Raw genomic sequence first — 20376 nt, forward strand, 5'->3', positions numbered from 1 at the left:
CCTGGGCTTGTTAGATCACCTGGGAGTGGGGCTTTCTCTATGTGTTGTGGGACTGGCTGCAGAGCTTGCGCCCAAGGTCTGCTCAGAACACTAACCCAGACAGACCAAAAGGAACCTGAGTCACTGGGCTGGCAGAGTTCCTGTGTGCCTGGTCCCACTGGTCCCAGTTACTCCCAGTGTTCCTCTTCATCTCTGATTCTAAGTGTGTCAGAATGCCTGGGAGTGGAGCTTCCTCTGGGTGTTGTGGGACTGGCTGCAGAGCTTGTGCCCAAGGTCTGCTGTGGACACCAGCCCAGACAGACCGGAAGGAACCCGAGTCACTGGGCTGGCAGAGTTCCTTGTGTTTTTGTTTTTTAAAATCCAATATGGTGGTAAATTAGGATTTTTTTACTAACAGCAATTACAAGTTTCTCAGGTAGTTGGTATCTAAAATCATGACTCACTCTATCAAGTGAGAATGGAATAGAACATACTACCAGACTTAAACATGAAAGTCTTCAAAGATTTTACAGGGTGTTGCTTGCTTTCAGTAAAATCTTTCTCTCTCTTTGTAGTTTATATTTTTTGGCTGTGGAAAGTGGGTGGAGTGGAGTTAATCATTCAATAGCTAATATGTGTTGAACGAGATATTAGGTAAATTCTTTATATTTATTTTCACACTTATGAGTCCTGTGAAGTAGCTATTATAATTATGTTTTTAAAGATTTATTTATTTTTATTTTATGTGTGTGGGTATTTTGCTTGAATGTCTATACATATGTATGTATGTATGTATGTATGTATGTATGTATGTGTAACATGAATATGTGTATGTGCCTGGTCCCTCAGGAGGCCAGAAGAGGACATTGAATACCCAGGAACTGAAATTACAGATAATTTATGAGCCACCATGTGGGTGCTGGAAAAGGAATCCAGATTCTCTCCTAGAGCAGCCACAGTTCTTACCTGCTGAGCCATCACTCCAGCACTTTAAAAATTAAAATAATAGATTACATGTGACAGATTTCCTTATGACATTTTCTTCTGTTCTGCTTTATGCTTTCCCAGTCTTAAGCCTGCCTTCCAGTTTTGAATCAAGTGTGTTCCGTTCACCATCCTACAGAGGCAGCTGTTGTTATTACTTCCACTTGACAGCGAGGAAATTGAGACCCAGGGAACAGTTCCCATAATTTTTGTCTATGTAGGCGTTCAGGCTAGAGTCAGAACAGGTGACTGTAGAGCTTGCATGCATGACAGCTGCCCTGTGTCTTAGACTTGCTTACTCATCTCACGCATTGTCCTCCAAAAGCACTGCTAAAGGACTTCCATTTTGTCACAGTAGTTTACAAAGATACTACCATTTTGGATTGTTTTAATGTTGTATAAATGCTGAGGCTATATAAAAAGTAAGAGAGCCAGATTCTGTTAACCTCCCCATCTCTCCTGTTTCCAGCATTAAATACTAATCCTCCCACTTCTGGCTTGGGCTTTCAGTAACTTCCTAAGTTACTAAGTTTTCATCACCCACTATCTATTCTTCACATAATGAAGAAGTGATTATCTTAAAGTAAGTTATAGTGTGTGACTCCTTTGTGCCATCATAGGAACAATGTCCTGAGTTTCCCCAGGACCTACTGTCCATCCCTACAAAGTCTCCCTCTTTTCTCTTTGCCATGAAGGATTGCCACTGCTCCTCTTACTCCTTCCTTTCCAGCCGCACACATGCACTTATCGACATTCTGACTTGCCAGATGGATTTTTGTTGAGCTTTATACTACTTAATAGAAAGGCAGGGCTGTGGCTCGGTGGTTTGCTTGGTGGTCATCCTGCAAAGATGATCAGTTTAAAAACAACAAAAACAAACCTATGTATGAACTCAGATTAGAAGATGTTTTGTGAGATTATACAGAGTGCAATTTTTGTCATTATTTGAAACTGACTGCCCCATCTTTGGCCAGTGGGAGCCTTTTCAGAGGATCCTCTTAGCCTGGGCCTTTCTTCCTTGCCTCTTGGTGTTATAAGATTCTTACACTTTTCTTCTGTTTCTTTTAGGAAGAAATAGCTTCAGGAAGGTTCACTCAGAGCATTGGAGTTCATACTATTTATCTCTAATTCAAATTCAAGACTTTATTATTATTTATCTTGTCTCTGTTACATATGTAATACTTGGAATTTACTTAGATACAAAGAATTCTGTTAATTGTTGGGCAAAGTATGTTACAAAATTAGAATATTCTGACATTGATAGTTAATTTTATTCTCTTCTTTGCTCACCTACATTTAGTCTTGCTCATCTTTAAACCGAGGGTGTGTTGTGTACTGTCAGAGTTCCACGACCACAGTACCATCCTTCCCTGGGTAGTCTTCACACTCCGATTTTGCTCACTCTGTACTTGATGCATGTCACTAGTCATTATATCTGGGCCCTGTAGTTCTGGGCCCTGTAGTTCTGGCTTTTTGAAGCCGTGGTGAGTACTGTTTTATCCTTAACAGATTATGATGGCGAGGCACAAAGAAATTAACAATTTAGCCAAGGAGCTGGAGACCCTGAGTATTTGGAGCCCAGATTTAAACCACAGCTATTTCATCGTTTAGTTGGTACATAAGCAGTGAATTACTTTGAACTTTGGAATAGAACTGTTGTCCTTACAGTGTCTTAAATAGGAGAAATGATGCTGGAATGAAGATGGTGAATTTTACTGATTAATTATAAAAGTTTTAACATTTAGAATAACATTTCAGTCTTTGCTTCTGATTTTGAGAGTCAAATGATTTGGGGAATCATATACTCAAGTGAGATCATCTTCAGAATGATAGCACGCTTGGGGGTTAGCACCGTCTACTGGGGGTTAGCACCGTCTACTGGGGGTTAGCACCATCTACTGGGGGTTAGCACCCATCTCCTGGTAAAGACAAACAAGAGCTTGCTTCTGTCCATATATAGCTGCTGTCTGAAAACTCCATATACTTTCATTTGAGTTGTGTTTTTAAAAAGCCATTTATGGGGGCAGTATATAATTTATAATTTTCTATCTATTGATTTTATGTCTCAGAATGTTTTCCTTAAATTTCCAAGCATTCTGTAGGGAGATTACATTTAGATGAGGAAAATATAAGAGTCAAAGTTCTATAGTCTTTTTCAAGATACATCCATGAAATTTCTTTGGTGTCCTACCACAGACCAGGGCTATTGCAGTAGACTAAGGTGGGTGTAGTCTGTGTTCCGTTTGGCCCAGTTAAGTGATACTGCCTTTGGTAGACATGGGGAGTTGATGGTAAGTGAGGGAGTGTTCTCAGTGATGAGCCCAGCGAGCTCCTTCTGCTTGATCTCTGGTTTTACCCTAAATTCTTTTCCCCTCTTAAAACTTGTTTACACTGGTTTATGTTGCCTGTATCCTATTTTACACTATTTTTTACTCTTTGTCATTTTTCTCTTTTTTTAATCTGACCCACAGGACTTAAAAGTATGTGGGAAATCCATGATTATATCCTTATTCCATTTCTTTTTCCTTTCCTATATGTATGTGTGTATATATGTGTGTGTTCATGTGTGTGTGTGTGTGTGTGTGTGTGTGTGTGTGTGTATTAGGTACTTACAAGGTAAAGGTTTATTAGATATTACAAACTTAAGGTGAAATTACAGTCTTTATAGAAGAGACATACTGTTTACCTAGTGACTGTTTCCCAGTAATTCATCAGAAGAGCATTATATAGCTAACTTGTATTACAGAACAAGAGTGCTTCTGCCTGCAGTGATTTGTCTGTCATACTTGTTTGTAAGTCTGTTGAACATGACAGAGACTTGTTCCTTTTGCTCCATGGTGACTCAGGTGGGCACAGGGGTTTTGCTAATATGTGAGGTTGTAGGTGTACATTAGAAATGTCTGATGCCGGGCAATGGTGGCGTGTGCTTTTAATCCCAGCATCCAGGAGGCAGAGGCAGGCAGATCTCTGTTAAGTTCGAGGCTAGCCTGGTCTACAGAGCTGGTTCAGGACAGCCAGGACTGTAAAGGAAACCTGTCTTGAAAAACCAAAAGGAAAAAAAAAAAAAGAAATACCTGATACAAAAGGATAAAAACGTAGGACTCAGGGGTATAATTGTGAATGATAGACTGTATGTGCACTATTGCACAGTTGAATGTAAAAGTTGCTGTTGTGGTAACAAGTTTGAACGCATGGTAAAGATGGAGTTAGGGAAGGCAAATGGAGCTGTTGTAATGCTGGTTGGTTCTTATGAGCATGCCATTTTTAACGTGAATTACTGCTAAAGGAAACTATAGCATCTGTTCTTTATTTAATCTATAAGAGATACCAAAGTATTGTTTCATTTTATTAAGAATATATATACAATTCATTATTTAACTATATATAATTTTTTTCTCCATTGTCCAACTTCCTGGAAATTGCCTCTACATTTAAAACTTTCAAAATATTGTATGTCCATGTAAAAAAATTTTAAACCATACAGTCTCATTTCAGATTGCTTAAAATTGTCTCCAGATACTTTATTCCTTTCTCACAGAGTCTGTAATTAAGTGATTCTTTGATATGTTTTGTATTTTGCCTCCAGATTGAATGCTAATAGACTATTCAATTCAGAGCTATTTTTCTTGTGCTGAGTTTTTGGTTTGAGGACAGTTGATAAGATGTAGGATTCCTGCCATCCAGTGACCAGTGTAATTCACTGATGAGCTCTATAGCCTTTATCTTATGTAGGAAGGAACAGTGTATAAAGTTAGAGCCACTTTGAGGTGTAAGAACCAACTGCTTCAGCTGTTCAGAGCCACCGCTTGTCTGAGTCGAGATGAAATGAAGCAGACATTCTGTGGACTGGGTACAGTGAGTGGGACCTCAAGTAAGAAGGAATGTAGTGGCTGACCATTACTTCCGTATTAGGTCTCAGGAGCAGTGTTGGCAAATATTTCATATTTGTTGAATGCACATGAGGTTTTTGTGTTTATGACTCATGAGTTAAAATAAAATTAACACTTGCTTTGAAAAGAACCCAAACACATTTTCCTGTGCTGTGTTTTCTGTGTCACTCCATTGGAAGATGTATTGCACTTTACATACCAAACTGTCTATTAGGAATGGAGGGAAAAAACTGTATTTGCTAGTAAGTATTATTGATAGTATTTGAGAAGATGCTGAAGAACAAATAAAGTTTAAAAGTGTGGTTCACCGGAGAAGAGTTGTATTATTGTTAAATTAGCAACCACTCCATTGGCTAAAACTAAGCTTATTCAATCAAATTAAAGATTAAGCTCAGTAGGATTCTTTCAGCTGCACAAAAATACATTTCCCACAACATAAACCTATTTCCTTGTGAGCTGTTTCTGTCTTTGTGCATTTCCGCTTACGCTATAAACTAAGGGACACAGGTCAAGATGTTAGTAGGAGTTGAAATGCCACCCTTGCTTATTTGCCAAAGGCTGGTTTGCCTAACTCCTTTCCCTAAGAACAAGACCCTGTATTCTTATAGCCCATACCCGCTGGAACTGGTATGGCACTTGCTTCTTTCTCTTAATGAATTATGTACCTAACTTTCTTCTCATACTGTGTGGATGAATGGAAAAGTGTATAGAGCATTGCAAAGTATGTGGCTTCTCCTCCTCATGACATAGACTTATTATATACGTGTTGTGTGACTTGAAAAGCAATCTAGTATCCAGGCTGCTTTTTTTGAAATCCTATTCCAAGCTTTTACTGATAATTGCATTGGTTGTATTATGCCATGCTGTTAGTGGTGATGGCTTAGATTTTCACTTCTATTCCTCTGATATTATTTACATATTGGAATATTTAAATTTTAATTTCAGGTATATTGTATTCTTTTGCCCACGTGACCTCGTTTCCCAGTGTTATTCATATCAACCCATTCAGCTCCTGGCTGCGGGAATGAAGGAAATGACCCGAACATGGAAAATAGTAGGCGGAGTCACGCATGCTAGTAGCTCTTACAGAAATGGATGGATAGTCATGATAGTTGTTGGATGGGCCCGAGGTAAGATTAACAATCTGTGTTCATACGTACTGTAGCTTATAAATACTTCTTTGCTTACAGGGATAGGGATCACATACTGTAATAAATCTTTTTGGAAAGTGGGAGTTTTGTCTGGGTTTTTAGCTAGTAAAGTTGATTTAACAGTTACTTACATCAGTAATTAGTGATCAGCCATTATGTTTTTAAGATATTATTTAGTATATATACAGTGTTCTGCCTGTATGTATGCCTTCATGTAAGAAGAGGGCACCAGATCTCCTTATATATGGTTGTGAGCCACCATGTGGTTGCTGGGAATTGAATTCAGGATCTCTAGAAGAATAGCCAGTACTCTTAACCTCTGAGCAATCACTCCAGCCATTATTTTGAACCTGGTGGCCTTGTAAAGTTTCTTTTGAATAATTTCTTTTGTTGTTTCAGAACCAGATGGAAGCATAAGTAATTATTTTACTATATATGAAATATATTTGGGCTAGCGAGATGGCTCAGCAGGTAAGAGCAGTGATTGCTCTTCCAAAGGTCCTGAGTTCAAATCCCAGCAACCACATGGTGGCTCATAACCACCTGGAATGAGATCTGATGCCCTCTTCTGGCGCTTCTGAAGACAGCTACAGTGTACTTATGTATAATAATAAATAAATCTTTGCACCTTTGTGAGCAGAATTGACTGGAGCAAGCTGAGGTCCTAAGAAGGCTCACAACCATCTGTCCAGCTACAGTGTACTCATATACATAAAATAAATAAATAAATCATAAAAAATATGTTTAATACGAAAATTTGTCTCATGTAAATTTAAAAAAATGCTAAGGCTGGGCATGGTTAGGCATACCTAATAATCTGAATACTTGGGAGGCTGAGGCAGGAGGATCACAAGTTTAAAGCCAGCTTGAACTACACAGAGAATTCTAGAATAGAAAAACCTTGTCTAAAAATGAAAACAAATTGCTTTATATTCTTTCCTTTCTTGTTGATTTTTGGAAATAGCAGATATTCATATTCACCAATTGCTCCAATTGCTTTCTATTTATTCTATATTCCCTCTCTTCCTACTTCCCTTCCTCCCTCCTTTCTTCCATCTCTTCTTCCCCCCCTCCCCGTCTCTTTCTTTCCTTCCTTTCTTTCTTTTCTTCCCCCCCCCCCTTTCTGTCTGTCTGTCTGTCTGTCTGTTTGTCAGTATTTCAAGTAGTCCAGGCTGGCCTCAAGCTCACTGTATACTTGAGGATGACCTTGAAGTTCTGAGCATCTTGCCTCTACCTCCTGAGATCACAGGCAATGTTTATGCCTGGTTTATGCGTTGTTAAAGACTGATGTATGCTAGGGAAGTGCTTCTAACAATGTCACTAATCCTGCTGTTTTATATGTAGGAACTGACAGATTTCTGTAACCTTTGTTATGGTGTACCACACCTGAAACTAGCCATATCAAGGAAAGATATGTAAAGAGAGGATCTTACTTTTCCTAAAACAATTCTATTATATACATGTCTATGCTTGAGAGCCCAGCTTTAACCTTAGGAGACAGTAAGACAAAGAGTTGTCATTCTGAGGAGGGAAATGCACTCGTCTCAGATCTCAGTGAACAGAAGACACATTTTTTTTTCTTCCTTTTGAGAATTCTGTTTTGGTAATCTTGGATTTTAGATGAGGAGGGGAAATTCTGACTTCCCATACCATGTATTTTCTTAAGCAAATTGGTTCAATACTCTTGTTTCTTCTCTATTTTGTCTTTAGGTGCAGGTGGTGCTGTCATCACAGCTTGTGAACAGTTGTTAAAAGGAGACTGGAAACCAGAAGGTGATCAATGGCTGAAGATGTCCTTGTAAGTGGTCTGTATTATACTGAGATATGGACTTTCAGCCTTAGATACCACCCAGTTGCTTTAAAATGAACTAACTTGGAACTGTGTATGTGACTGAGACATGCCTAAAAACCAAATGGCAGTCACATTGGGAAAGAAAACCAGCAAGTTCATTAATTCAGATGAACACTATAAAGGAAACATCAGTTTTCTGTGAATTCCCCTTCTTTATAAAAACAGCTTGGCGTGGGCTGGACCTATGGCCCCCCCATATGTATCCCCCAACAACTGGAGTGGGGGCTACTATTCCCCTAACTGGGCTGCCTTCTCTGGCCTCAGTGGGAGAGGATGTGCATAGTTGTATAGTGACTTGATGTGCCAGGGTGGTATGATATGGGGGTGGGAGTCTTCCCCTTCTCAGAAGACAAGAGTAGGGAGAAGTGGGGCAGGTGCTGTGTGGGGAGGAGCTGGAAGAAAAGGGGGTGCTGCGATTGGGATATAAAGTGAACAAATAAATAAATTAATAAAAAAAAAACAGCTTGGAGGCTAAAGGGATGGCTCTATGACTAAGAGCATTTGTTGCTCTTACAGAGGACCCACATGATGTCTCATAACTCTGTAAATCCAGCTCCACTGCATCTGATGTCCTCTTCTGGCCTTTGTGGCACCAGCCATATATGTGGTACACAGACTATACATGCATGCTGTCTTAGTCAGGGTTTCTATTCCTGCACAAACATGACCAAGAAGCAAATTGGGGAGGAAAGGGTTTATTCAGCTTACTTCCATCTTGCTGTTGATCACCAGAGGAAGTCAGGACTGGAACTCAAGCAGGTCAGGAAGCAGGAGCTGATGCAGAGGCCATGGAGAGATGTTCCTTACTGGCTTGCTTCCCCTGGCTTGCTCAGCCCGATCTCTTATAGAACCCAAGACTTCCAGCCCAGGGATGGCACCACCCACATGGGGCCCTACCCCCTTGATCACTAATTGAGAAAATGCCCCACAGCTGGATCTCATGGAGGCACTTCTACAATTGAAGCTCCCTTCTCTGTGATGACTCCAGCCTGTGTCAAGTTGACACAAAACCAGCCAGTACACATGCAAAACACCCATACACATAAAAATAAAAACAACAATAAGCCCTATCAGACATATGATGTGGACATGTCTTATCTTATATGCAGATCCTAGCTTTTAGTATATATGATGTGTGGCCATGAGTAGGGAATGAGTCCTGGAAATAGGAAGCAACCAAGAAAAGCGGAAGTAGTTTTGAGGAAGGATGGACCAGGGAGGGGCACAGGCTGGAGTTGAAGTACAGAGGCCAGGACCATGCTGTACAGGGTTAAAGCATGGAGCCTGAAGCCCAAGCCCTTGGATCCCTGTGGAACTGATCTACTGGAGTTTGAAACTTCTTGGTGCCAGGGCTCTCTCCTTTCCCCTTTTGGAAGAGGAGTGTCTGCTACCCTCTGTTCCACCATTGTGATTTGGAAGGAGAATCTGACTTCTGTTTCGTAGGAAACAGTGATAGAATTTTCCAGTGCATCTCAATCTTCATAACAAGTCTAACCCTGATTTAAATCTTTAAGTCCTTCTCCAGTGCCCTTTCCCAATTATCTACAAACTGCTTATTTTTTAGAGTCAGTCTTTAAGAAAACAAAATCCAAAATGGTCAGTGTGTACGTCAAAGCCATTTCCTTAAGGAGCTACTTTAGTGTAGTGCCACGGACTGGGTTTGATGCAGGAATCCCTTGTTCTGTGGGATGAGTAGAGTTCTGGTCAGGTGGGCAAAAAATTCAGTGGATGACAAACAGAGTTGACACAAGGAAGTGCTGAGTCTGAGTGTAAAATGGCATCAGACTTTTACAGTCATTACAAAAGAGAAAAGAAAAATCTGGCAGCTCAGTGGTCAGGGTACATCTGAGGCCACCCGAAACACACTGGGTCTAAAGCAGCCACCTCTTCTGGACAGGTGCTGCACTCCCCAGGCCTGAGTGCTCTGGAAGGAGGGGGTTGCGGACCGCATGAGTCTCGAAGCTCGAATGCTCAAGTCTTGAATCTCGAATGCTCTGCTTCTGACTGACGTACGCTGTCTCTCTCTCTCTCCCTCACTCCCTCTCCCTCTCTCTCTGTCTCTCTGTCTCTGTCTCTCTCTCTGTCTCTCTCTCTCTCTCTCTCTCTCTCTCTCACACACACACACACACACACACATACACACACACTCAGCTCAAGGTTCTGCCCATCCTTAGTAAAATGCCCACTATGCTAATCTTCTGGGCTAGAAGAGACTTGTGTCTGGAAGTCTTATTCTTGCTAATTCCTAGGAGTGGCTCTGCTGCCACACATGACTGAAAGTGAGGATTCTACTTGACCTTGCTCTGGGATAAGTCTCCCATTCTGTAAGCTTCAATGCCCTACCCTCTTTACTATCTCCCTAACAATGCTGTAGGCAATTAGTCTCAATGGGTAACATTCTTTTTGAAATTCCAAGCCAGGGTTTGGCTAAGATGTTGGAATATCGGTAAAGGTCAGAGAGCAATGTCCAATTTTGTTTAGCTATAGTAAATCATTTCTTGGTGGGCACCTAGCACGCGAGTTCTCAAGGACATATCTAGGCTACCTCTGAGTTAGGGGATGCCACGAATGAACTACAAGAGACTGGCTTCCTTTGAAGCTTTTTTGCCCCTGGTCTGTGGCCAAGCTTTTGGGCTTGTCACAAGACTTCATTGGAGTGGGTGTGGCAGTGTAGGAACCAAACTATTAGAGTAATAAAATAACATCAAGATAAATCATATGCCATTGGGCAGAGGTCATATGTATGTGTAAACATGTTCACGTGTGGGCTCGTGTGTATCATAGTGCATACTTGTGCCCTTTCCAGCCTAGGGCTGGTGTGTGATGTTTTCACTGGTGTGTTTCTACTGTATCTCTTGAGGTGAGGTCTTTCAGAGCACATGGAGCTCACTGTCCTCCTGAGTAGCCTGCCTGCTCTGGGGTTGTTGTCTGTCCCTCCCGTGCACAGGATTACTGGTGGGCTCATAGCTTTCAGTACCCCATATGCTTTCATGCTGTACAGCAAGCACTTTACCCACTAAGTCATCTCCACATCTTAATTTGTATAATTTTATAACATGGTTATACATTTATAAACTGATAAGAATATTAAGATTAATAATTGTCTTAAAAATTTTTTAAAGATCTACTTATTTATTTTGTATATGTGAGTACACTGTAGCTGTCTTCAGACACACTAGGAAGAGGGCATCAGATCCTATTTCAGATGGTTATTGAAAGACCCCCCAGAGCTGGGGAGACCCTCACTCAAGTCTCACGACCACCCAATAACTCATGAGAGACCGATCTTGCTGCAAGCGCACGAGGTTTATTTGGGATAGGCCAGTTCCGGGGTCAATATCGTAACCTTGCAGGCCAGAGGAGTTCCGACCCAGACTACAAGGAGTAAGGGGTATTTAAAGGGAAAAACCACAAACTAGGGGAGGGTGAGGGCGTTACCAAGGAAACATAACAAAAAACAGTGGAAAATTTCAGAGGGACCCAACCCAAGGTATTCAGTCAGTTAGGGAGGGGAACATATTCCTTCTAGTAATGTAATCTTCATCTATTGGTCAGCAGGGTGGAGAGCCTCATAAACCAGTAGACCTTCATTCCTAGTTCCGCCCTCATTGTGGATCAGTCAGGAGGGGCAGGTATCAGGAACCAGAGCCCTGAGGTTCTCTGAGTTAGCCAAGTTCCTGAAACTGGCTAGTCTATATTCTTGGCTCTTTACAGGTCTCCCATGCCCTTTTAGGTAAAGGTTATACATTATATATTCTTACTGACACATTTCTATTAAATGCTCTTATTTTAAAATTCTAAAATTCTCCAGCCCTTCATTTATGAGTCACCATGTGGTTGCTGGGGAATTGAACTCAGGTTGCTGGGGAATTGAACTCAGGACCTCTGGAAGAACAGTCAGTGCTCTTAACTGCTGAGCCATCTCTCCAGCCCCATCTTAAAATATTTTTAAAACATAGGAAAAGAAATCTCTTTTCCAAGTCATGATTGTTATTTAGTTATATTAATATGTGGTCCAGACCTTACACTATTTTGAACCCATCCCTTAGTTTATAACACTTGAATAATCTTTAAAAGTAAATGGACTTATGGAAAGCCTTTTGTCATCTTTGCAGTGTGGCATTCTCATAGTTTATAAGGTATCCTCTGTAGGCATAGCATAGCTGGACGGAGATCTTCTACCAAGATACTTTAAGCATGTCACAAGTGTGTAAGGAAGTCCCCACTGCTTATGTAGGCTAGCAGTACAGTGGATTCATGATTTCAGCATTAGTACTTAAGATGTTGGCAAACACTGACTTGCCATACTATGTGGTATACTAGGGTATATGGCTCATGCTTTGCTCTAAGAGAAAGGGTCTCGCTGTGTAGCTATGCTGGCCTCAAACTCACAGCGATCCACCTGCCTTTGCCTCCCAAGTACTAGGTTTATGGGTGCCACCAAACTGCTTTCTGAGAGTAACTATGTGTGATCTTAACTCTTCGTTCTATACGGCAGCCTGAGGTTGTTCAGTGATGGCATTTACACCACAGAACAGGAAAGACATTTTCCCGTTTCTCTCATCTGTCTTGGGGTCTTGTTTATCACAGAGGGTTTTTTTCAAGTCCTTTAAAAAGGTGTTAGATGAATAAATATGTTTCTACAATACTGTACTATGGAAGCTTAATGGACACTCTAAAAAGTTTTGTGCCTGAGGGGTTAGCTCAGTGGTTAAGAGCACTTGGTGCTTGCTGTAGTTAGAGTTTCTGTTGCTGTGAGGAAACACCGTGACCCAAGAAACTTGGGGAAGAAAGAGTTTATTTGGCTTACATCTCTCCATCAGTTTTGATCAGTAAATGACGTCAGGGCAGGAACTCAAACAGGGCAAGAACGTGGAGGTGGGAACTGATGCAGAGGCTATGGAGGGGTGCTGCTTACTGGCTGGCTCTGTCTGCTTTCTTATGGAACTCAGGTCCACCGGCCCAAGAACACCACCCATAATGGGCTGGGCCCTTCCCCGGCGATCACTAAGAAAATGCCCTCTAGCTGGATCTTATGGAGGCATTTTCTCACCTGAGGGTCTTTCCTTCCAGAGAACTCTAGCTGTGCGAAGCTGACATAAGACAGGCAGTCTTCCAGAGAGCCGAGTCAGGCAGCTCACAAATGCCTGCAACTCTGATCTGATGCCTCTGTGTGTGCGCGCATATACAAAGACACACACAGTCTATAAAAATCTCTAGAACTTTACGCTGTGAGAAAAGATTTTTAAGTTTAAATAACTCAGCACTTCTGAAACTTTAAAAATGTATTCATGTAGCTCATTTTGTGTTAATATCTGGTAATAGTCCATTTAAGTTGATGTTTACAGAGCCCTCTGAGAAAATTGTAGACAGAGCACTTGTTTTGTTTGTCACTGACTTAAAATGTTATTTCCTTTCAGCCCTTGCAAGGTAACCCTGCTAGGGTCAATTATATTCACGTTCCAGCACACCAATCATCTGGCGATATCAAAGCATAATCTCATGTTCCTTTACACCATCTTCCTCGTGACCATAAAGGTAAGAAAGTTCCAGGTGTCCACCAGCCTACATTACAAATCTTGTTTAAGCCTTTTCTTGATAGAGTCCTTCAGGTGAAGCTAGTACCAAGAACACTTGTTTTTTATTGTTGAATGTAAAAAGATGGTTCTGGGGGAGTTGGCTCAACGCATCAGGATTTTCTGAGGCTCCTCTGTGGTTCTTCATTTGCCGTCAGGAGATGTTTATGGTTGGACAGGATAGGCAGGCGGTGTCTCAGAGGCCAGAGAGTAGTAGGGAGGAAGATCAGAAGTGCACAGATAGGCCCGCTTCAGTCTTAAAGCTAGGGTAGAATTTTTGTTTTTGTCAAATGTAAGTCTATTAAGTTTGCAGGTAGAGGAAGCCACATGTATTTACAGATCTGCTTCTTCGTTCTGGGTCAAATAGACAGCTGTTGATGTTTTTCTGCCTCTTCCTGTGATTCTCTTTGTCCTTGAGAGAAATATATTCAATATCTTCCTTTTCCTCCTTTCCTTCTTCCATCTCTCCTCTACAATTTCCTTTTCCTTTTCACCCAGAACTCAAGTAAGCCGAACATGTTTAGCCAGATTCACTAAAGAGGAAATCATTTAGTTTTATAATTCTCTCAGGAACTTTATGATTGATAAAACTCAAGCCACAGGGAAACAAAATAAACAGGAAAGATCATCAGTAGAGGAGAAAGCCCTTTTGTATTGTTGATACACAGAATTATGTCAATGGAGGCTTTGCAATTTCAAGCAAGTTTGTGTTTCATGAACTAGGGTTGCACATGCCCCAAGGGATATGTGGCTTCTGGCATTTTCTGTAGAAAATCATATTATAAATGTGATGCTTTTTTCTACTATTAATTGATGTCAATGGTAATTAACTTTAAATATATTAAATGCATTATTGGGTAAAGTTCACATATGCTTTATTTTTTATTATTTTATTTTACGTGTATTGGTATTTGTTCTGCACATATCTTTGTATACCTTGTATATGTCTGGTACCCTATGAGGCCAGAAGAGGGCATTGGATTCTTTGGAGTTGGAGTTACAGTAATTGTGTCACATGGATTATGGGAAATGAACCCAGGTACTCTAGAAGAGCAGCCAGAGCTGAGCCATCTCTCCAGCCTCTGACATAAGAAAAAGGTTTTAAGATAAATCTTTTGTCTGTTTTGAACTGTGTCAAATTTGGATCCCTTCTTCCATCAGTGGATACTTGAAAGAACTCTGAGAAACATGTATTACTTATTGACTTCACTTGAAGAAACTACAGTGAACTAGTTACTATGAAATAGAGCAAAGGTGCTGGCCAATAATGATTAAAACTATAAAGAAGCTGGGTGTTTTTAAAATTAAGCCATGTATGATGACCTTGGTAAAAGCAGTTTCAAAGATTGGTAGAATTGTAAAATGATTTTAGTTAATTGAGGTAAATAAAAGTGAAGATGAGGAGTCTATAGGACTAAAGGGACCTGGGGGAGTATAAACAGGAGCGGTCCTGGGAAGCAGCTTGAACTGTCTGTGGCCTCTGACTTCCACTGTTGGTACAACTTACAGTCATACCCCAGGTATGAGAGAATACATATTTATATTAAGATCTCTGGCTGCTCTTCCAGAAGATCCAGGTTCAGTTCTTAGCAACCATATAACAGCTCTGCAATACCAGTCCCAGATAACTTATATCCTCTACATGTCCTTATATCCTTATATCCTTATGTCCTTATGTCCTTATGTCCTTATGTCCTTATGTCCTTATATCCTTATGTCTTTATATCCTTATATCCTTATGTCCTTATGTCCTTATGTCCTTATGTCCTTATATCCTTATGTCCTTATATCCTTATATCCTTATGTCCTTATGTCCTTATGTCCTTATGTCCTTATATCCTTATATCCTTATATTCGTAGGCGTCAGGCACACACATGGCACATAGATATACATGCAGACAAAACACTCATATATAAAAATAAACTAAAATAAATACATTTAAAAAATTTTAACGGTGGCTTACCAGTGGCTATACCACTGAAGTAAATATCTCTCCTTCTTCCAGTAACCATTAACTATATAAATCCTCAGGGAATCGTGGGGCATCATGAGCGCCTACGTCTTCTGTGGCAGGATGTTGGTAGGTCCAGTCTTACATAAATCTTGTGCAATCCATCCCAGATGCTGTGAGTTCAAAGCTGCAGCAGTCATATCACATATCATGTCAACATGCCATAGCACTCCTCCTCTTTTTCTGTTTCTTAAATTCTTTCTGACATTTCTTCTCTGAGGTTTCCTAAGTCTTGGAGTAGGATAGATGCCTCAGTGTGTGCTGAACATTTAACATTCACTTATTCTCATTACTTTGACCAGTTATGAGACCCTGCACTTAATACTGCCCATTAGAAAAGGAAACTTAGGACCGAAGCTCACAGCAGCACTAATTGTGGGTATAACAGCTATTGTGATAGGCACACCTTGTCTATTTAGCAAAACCAAAGCAGTAGCCTCCCCATTATGTCTTAGGACCTCTGTGGCCAAGGGCTTCTGATCAGGTTCTATAGGATGAGATGTGAATAAATCCCTCCTGTGGAGTGGGTCTCAAATTTAATGAGAAAGCTGCTGTTTGCTGTGCTTCACCCCATAAAGCTGCTGTTTGCTCCTGGATTGCACCAGTGGGCACAGCTTGCCTTAATTCAGTAATGTGGCATAAGACTCCACAGACTTGATGTCGGTCTCTCTCATCAGCCTTTGTGGCACCTTCTGCCACCATGAGGTCTAGCAAGCGTCAAGAAAACTCGAGGCCCAGTTCAAGCTTGCTTTCTCCATGTTCTGTGACCAGAGTCTATAGTGTCTTTAGCAATTGGGTCTTACCATCTAGTTTTGAGAAGCATCCAGCAGCAGAGGCACTAGCTTGTATTTGTGTCAGGGGATGCTGTAGGGAGAAACTTCAGACCTTTCTCCAACCAACAGCTTGTAGGGAAGTTGCCCACCTCAGACACTGGAATTTGCATTTATCTGTGGCTCTAGAAGCAGCTTTATCTACCCACATAGAGTACTTTCAAAGTCTATATTTTAATTTTACTCATAAAATTGCATGCATCCTCCATCCCTTGTCTTATTCTCCTCCTTCCCTTCTGTCAACATTTTTTTTAAAGATTTACTTTTTTATTATTTTTTTTATTTTATGTGTATGAGTACACTGTAGCTGTACAGATGGCTGTGAGCTATCATGTGTGTGGCTGCTGTTGACCTCAGGACCTCTGCTGGCCCCCCTCACTCGGGCCCTGCTCCTGCGTAATTTACTGCAGCTGGCATCAGAAGAGAGCGTCTGATCTCATTATGGGTGGTTGCTCGCATCCGAACTCAGAACCTTCAGAAGAGCAGTCAGTGCTCTTACCCGCTGAGCCATCTCACCAGCCCCCGTCAACATTTTTACTCCCTGGGCTCTTCTTCCGGTCAGACAGCACATATGTTATAAAAGTAGCTGTTTTCGGCCTGAAGAGATGGTTCAATGGTTAAGAACACTGACTATTCTTCTAGAAGACACAGGTTCAATTCCCAGAACCCAAATGGTGGCTCAAAACTATCTGTAACTGGTTCATGTGCTATACAGACATATGCAGGGGAAATACTAATACACATAAAATAAAGTAAAAAAAAAAGAGAGAGAGAGACAAGGTGGGTTTTTTTTTTTTAAGTAGCTGTTTCAAAGTATATATTTCAGACCATTTAGGATCTTCACAAAGTTTTCCATAAATGAGCTTTGCTTTATATATGTGGTAGTGTTAATATCCTGTAGACTGTATTATGCCATTTTCATCTGACATGTTCTAAATTATTTACCATTATTTCTGGCTACTTTAACTTGCATGGTACACCTTTCATCTGTCTGTTCTTGAGATGGACATAGACTCTTTTTGTAACTTCCCAGCCCCTAGGTGATGTCATACTGAATGATGAATTCTTGATATCATGCACTCCAAGCAAGTTGATTGTGTAGGGCCTACTTTAGGGATTTCATTCCAAACGTTTCTAGTTTGATTTTTTTTTCTGTGACCTGGAAGAACTGACTGTTACAGACTTTTAGAGCTTTGAAATGAAGTTAGATCCCGAGTTCTCCCTGTACATCCATGTTGGGATTTATCTAATTTCTCAATCAAGTCTGAACATTTATGAGCAGTGCGGTTTATGAGGTAAAGGATTGGAAATTCTTTTCAGTCCAAATTCTGATGTCTTTGTTCTATACTTAAGTAATTCAAACAGAAAAGATTGGTGGGGACATGCTTTCTGTAGTGTCTTTTCTGGAAATGTTCTGCAGCTCCTGAAACCCTGCACTGTTGGCAATAGTGTGTTGTTTAGTAGTTGAACTCAAGTCTATATTGTGTCTCGCTTTCCATTCAATTTGCTTTTTAGTTTGGGGCAAGTTACTTAAGCTCTTAGAGCTGTGACTGCTCCTCTCTGTGATGAAGGCAACAGTAACTATTGCATTAAGTTAAAGTAGAGAGGAGTATAAATAAAGTATTTACAGTTCTGACCCATGCCAGATGTATAGCAATGATAGCTGTATTGGCTGCCAGTATAGATGGTAGGTAAGATTTCCTGTGACTTCTTTATCATCTATCTATCTACCTATCTATCTATCTACCTATCTATCTATCTATCTATCTATCTATCTATCTATCTATCTATCTCTCTTGTTATTTTTTCTTTTTTAAAAATTTTTGGTAGTTATGGTTATATTTTATTTGGTACACAGTACCAGGTACATTCTTAATGAATAATCTTTAAATTCATAACGACCTGAGATTTTTCCAAAATTTACCTTAATTTTTCCTCCTACAGATTAAATAAAAAATACATTTGAATCTCTTTGTCCATTATTTATTTCTCTCTCAGTTTTAATAAACAAAAAGTGTTTGTACTGAAATTCAAAGTTAATTTTTTCCCGTAGGTAACCATGATAATGACCAAGGATACTGCTGTGACTCTCACTCCCTTTGAGGACACCTTGACTCGGATGCTGTTTGGCCGGCAGCAGCAGCAGCAGTTTTCACTAAGTGAAAAGAAAGCTGAAGTCAAACAGTCTTCCAATGGCTCTGCCTCATCAGCATCCAAGCGGGTCACAGAGCCTACAGGAGCTGCCAAGAGACACGACAAGAAAGAAGCCAAGAAAGAAGCCAAGAAAGAAGACTGATGGCCGTCCCTGAGCTTCCGGCAAACTGGAAGAGTTACTTACCTCAGCGTGCGCTCTAGTTCTGTGTAAATGATGTAAAATAACGCTTATCTGTAGGGATGGAGGAGACAAAAGGAGGAAGCGCTTTGTTTCAGGGACACTGCTCACTCTGCTGATTGTAACTCTTGGGGTCACGAGTGTATCATGTGAATTTATTTTTCTGGTGTAAGAGATTCTCATAATTATTTGGATAGTTTTATATTGATAAAAGAATAATTTTTTAAACGTTAGAAAAAGTTCACTTGTTACTGCAAAATTCTAAGAATTTAACAAAAAATTCAGTATTTCTTTTTTACTTTTTGAATGACTATAATTGTGTTTTAATTCTGCAGAATTAAACTTTCATTTCATATTTCCAGTATAATTCCTGTATATAGAAGACAGTTTCTATTTAATTTTGAACATGGAGAACTTTTCCTAAATACTTTTTAACCTAAAATAAACTAATAGTGTATATTTGGTGTATACATTTATTTATTTTATATATCTCACACATATTAAAAATACCTGAAATTTAATTTATTTTAGTTTCAAGTATTATTTTTCATTATTTTTAATATGAGTCTCAGTTTGAAGTTTGTTTCATGCCCTTGTTTTAAAAACTACTTTTTCCTTAGAAAAGCAGGGTTACAATTTGTGTATGTCTTCTTCTTTTTGCAACAGCAGTCTCACTCTGTAGCTCAGGCTGGCCTCAGATCTTCTACCTCGGCTTCCCAAGTGCTGGGATTATGGGCATGGGCCACCATGCCAGGCTAGGGGTGCAGTTTTTATTGTTAATAATCCTGTGTTTGGAACCGGGGTTGTGTTGTCTCTGTCCTTACCCTGTTTCAACAGCTGAGGAGAGAGATTCTTCACATGTGGTATGTTCCTCCTGACTCAGTTGGTCTGAGTAAGCTGGTGGTATGTCTCTGTGCCATGGCTGAAACTGTGCCCTCTACCTCTTTTCCGGTGATCATTGCTTCACGAGTTCATTTGATTATTTGACTGTCTCGTGTAAGTTTGCCTTTAGGTGTCTGCTTCATAGATGTGTGTGTATTTCTAGTTTTATCTGAAATGAAAGCTGTTTTTCTGTGAAAATGCTCAGCTCTCATGAGGACTGTCTTCCCACATTTGATATGAGCCACAGATGCCAACCTCACAAGGTAGACACTTGAATGAAGTAATACAACATGAAATCTGCTTTCTCGTTGACAAAGTAAAAAGCAAACACGCAAACATACCAAATGGTAGATTTTATTTGCTTTATTTGGTGCATAAAAGTCATGTTATAACATTAAAATTCTGGGTTGTGACTTTCCTACTAAGAATGTGAGCTTGCCATCTGTGTTAGGCATTTTTGGTTGGTTAAGAAGCACTTAAATGATATTCAATATGTAAAGTTTTCCTTTTGTTTTTGTTTTTTGTTTTTGTTTTATTTTTCAAAACAGGGTTTTTCTGTGTAATAGCACTGACGTTTTCCTTTTTAATTTTTAACAAACATGCACAATAGCAGGTACTTTACTTGATTAAGGAAAAGATTTTGAGTGGGGCACTTTTGATAACCTAGGTATGAGAAAATGCTTATTTTTGATATTGTGACAAAAAGCACTAAATTAATTGCATTCTCTATTATATATTTGACAATCTGTTGTTAAAAATATTGCAAAATTAATATGTTATTGGTCAGTTCTGAAGTTTTAACTGTCGTTAAAATGGTAAGAATCTTGTTTTTCATTTGTGTTAAAAACAAGTTCATTAAAATAAGTACTTTAGTACTCAAAGGGTAGT

General features: G+C 39.9%; 1 protein-coding gene across 1 annotated transcript in view; it reads left to right on the forward strand.

Annotated features, from left to right (window-relative positions):
- Tmem38b (transmembrane protein 38B) overlaps positions 1-20363 on the forward strand; it is a 47434-nt gene extending 27071 nt beyond the window's left edge. Inside the window, exons 3-6 of the mRNA XM_031377433.1 lie at positions 5799-5983; positions 7715-7802; positions 13277-13394; positions 18328-20363. Coding sequence (XP_031233293.1) covers positions 5799-5983; positions 7715-7802; positions 13277-13394; positions 18328-18570 — 634 coding nt within the window. The 3' untranslated portion in view covers positions 18571-20363. The remainder of the gene's footprint in view (positions 1-5798; positions 5984-7714; positions 7803-13276; positions 13395-18327) is intronic.
- Positions 20364-20376: the final 13 nt, after the last annotated feature.

Source organism: Mastomys coucha, unplaced genomic scaffold, assembly GCF_008632895.1.
Source record: "Mastomys coucha isolate ucsf_1 unplaced genomic scaffold, UCSF_Mcou_1 pScaffold18, whole genome shotgun sequence".
NCBI classification, from domain to species: Eukaryota; Metazoa; Chordata; class Mammalia; order Rodentia; family Muridae; genus Mastomys; species Mastomys coucha.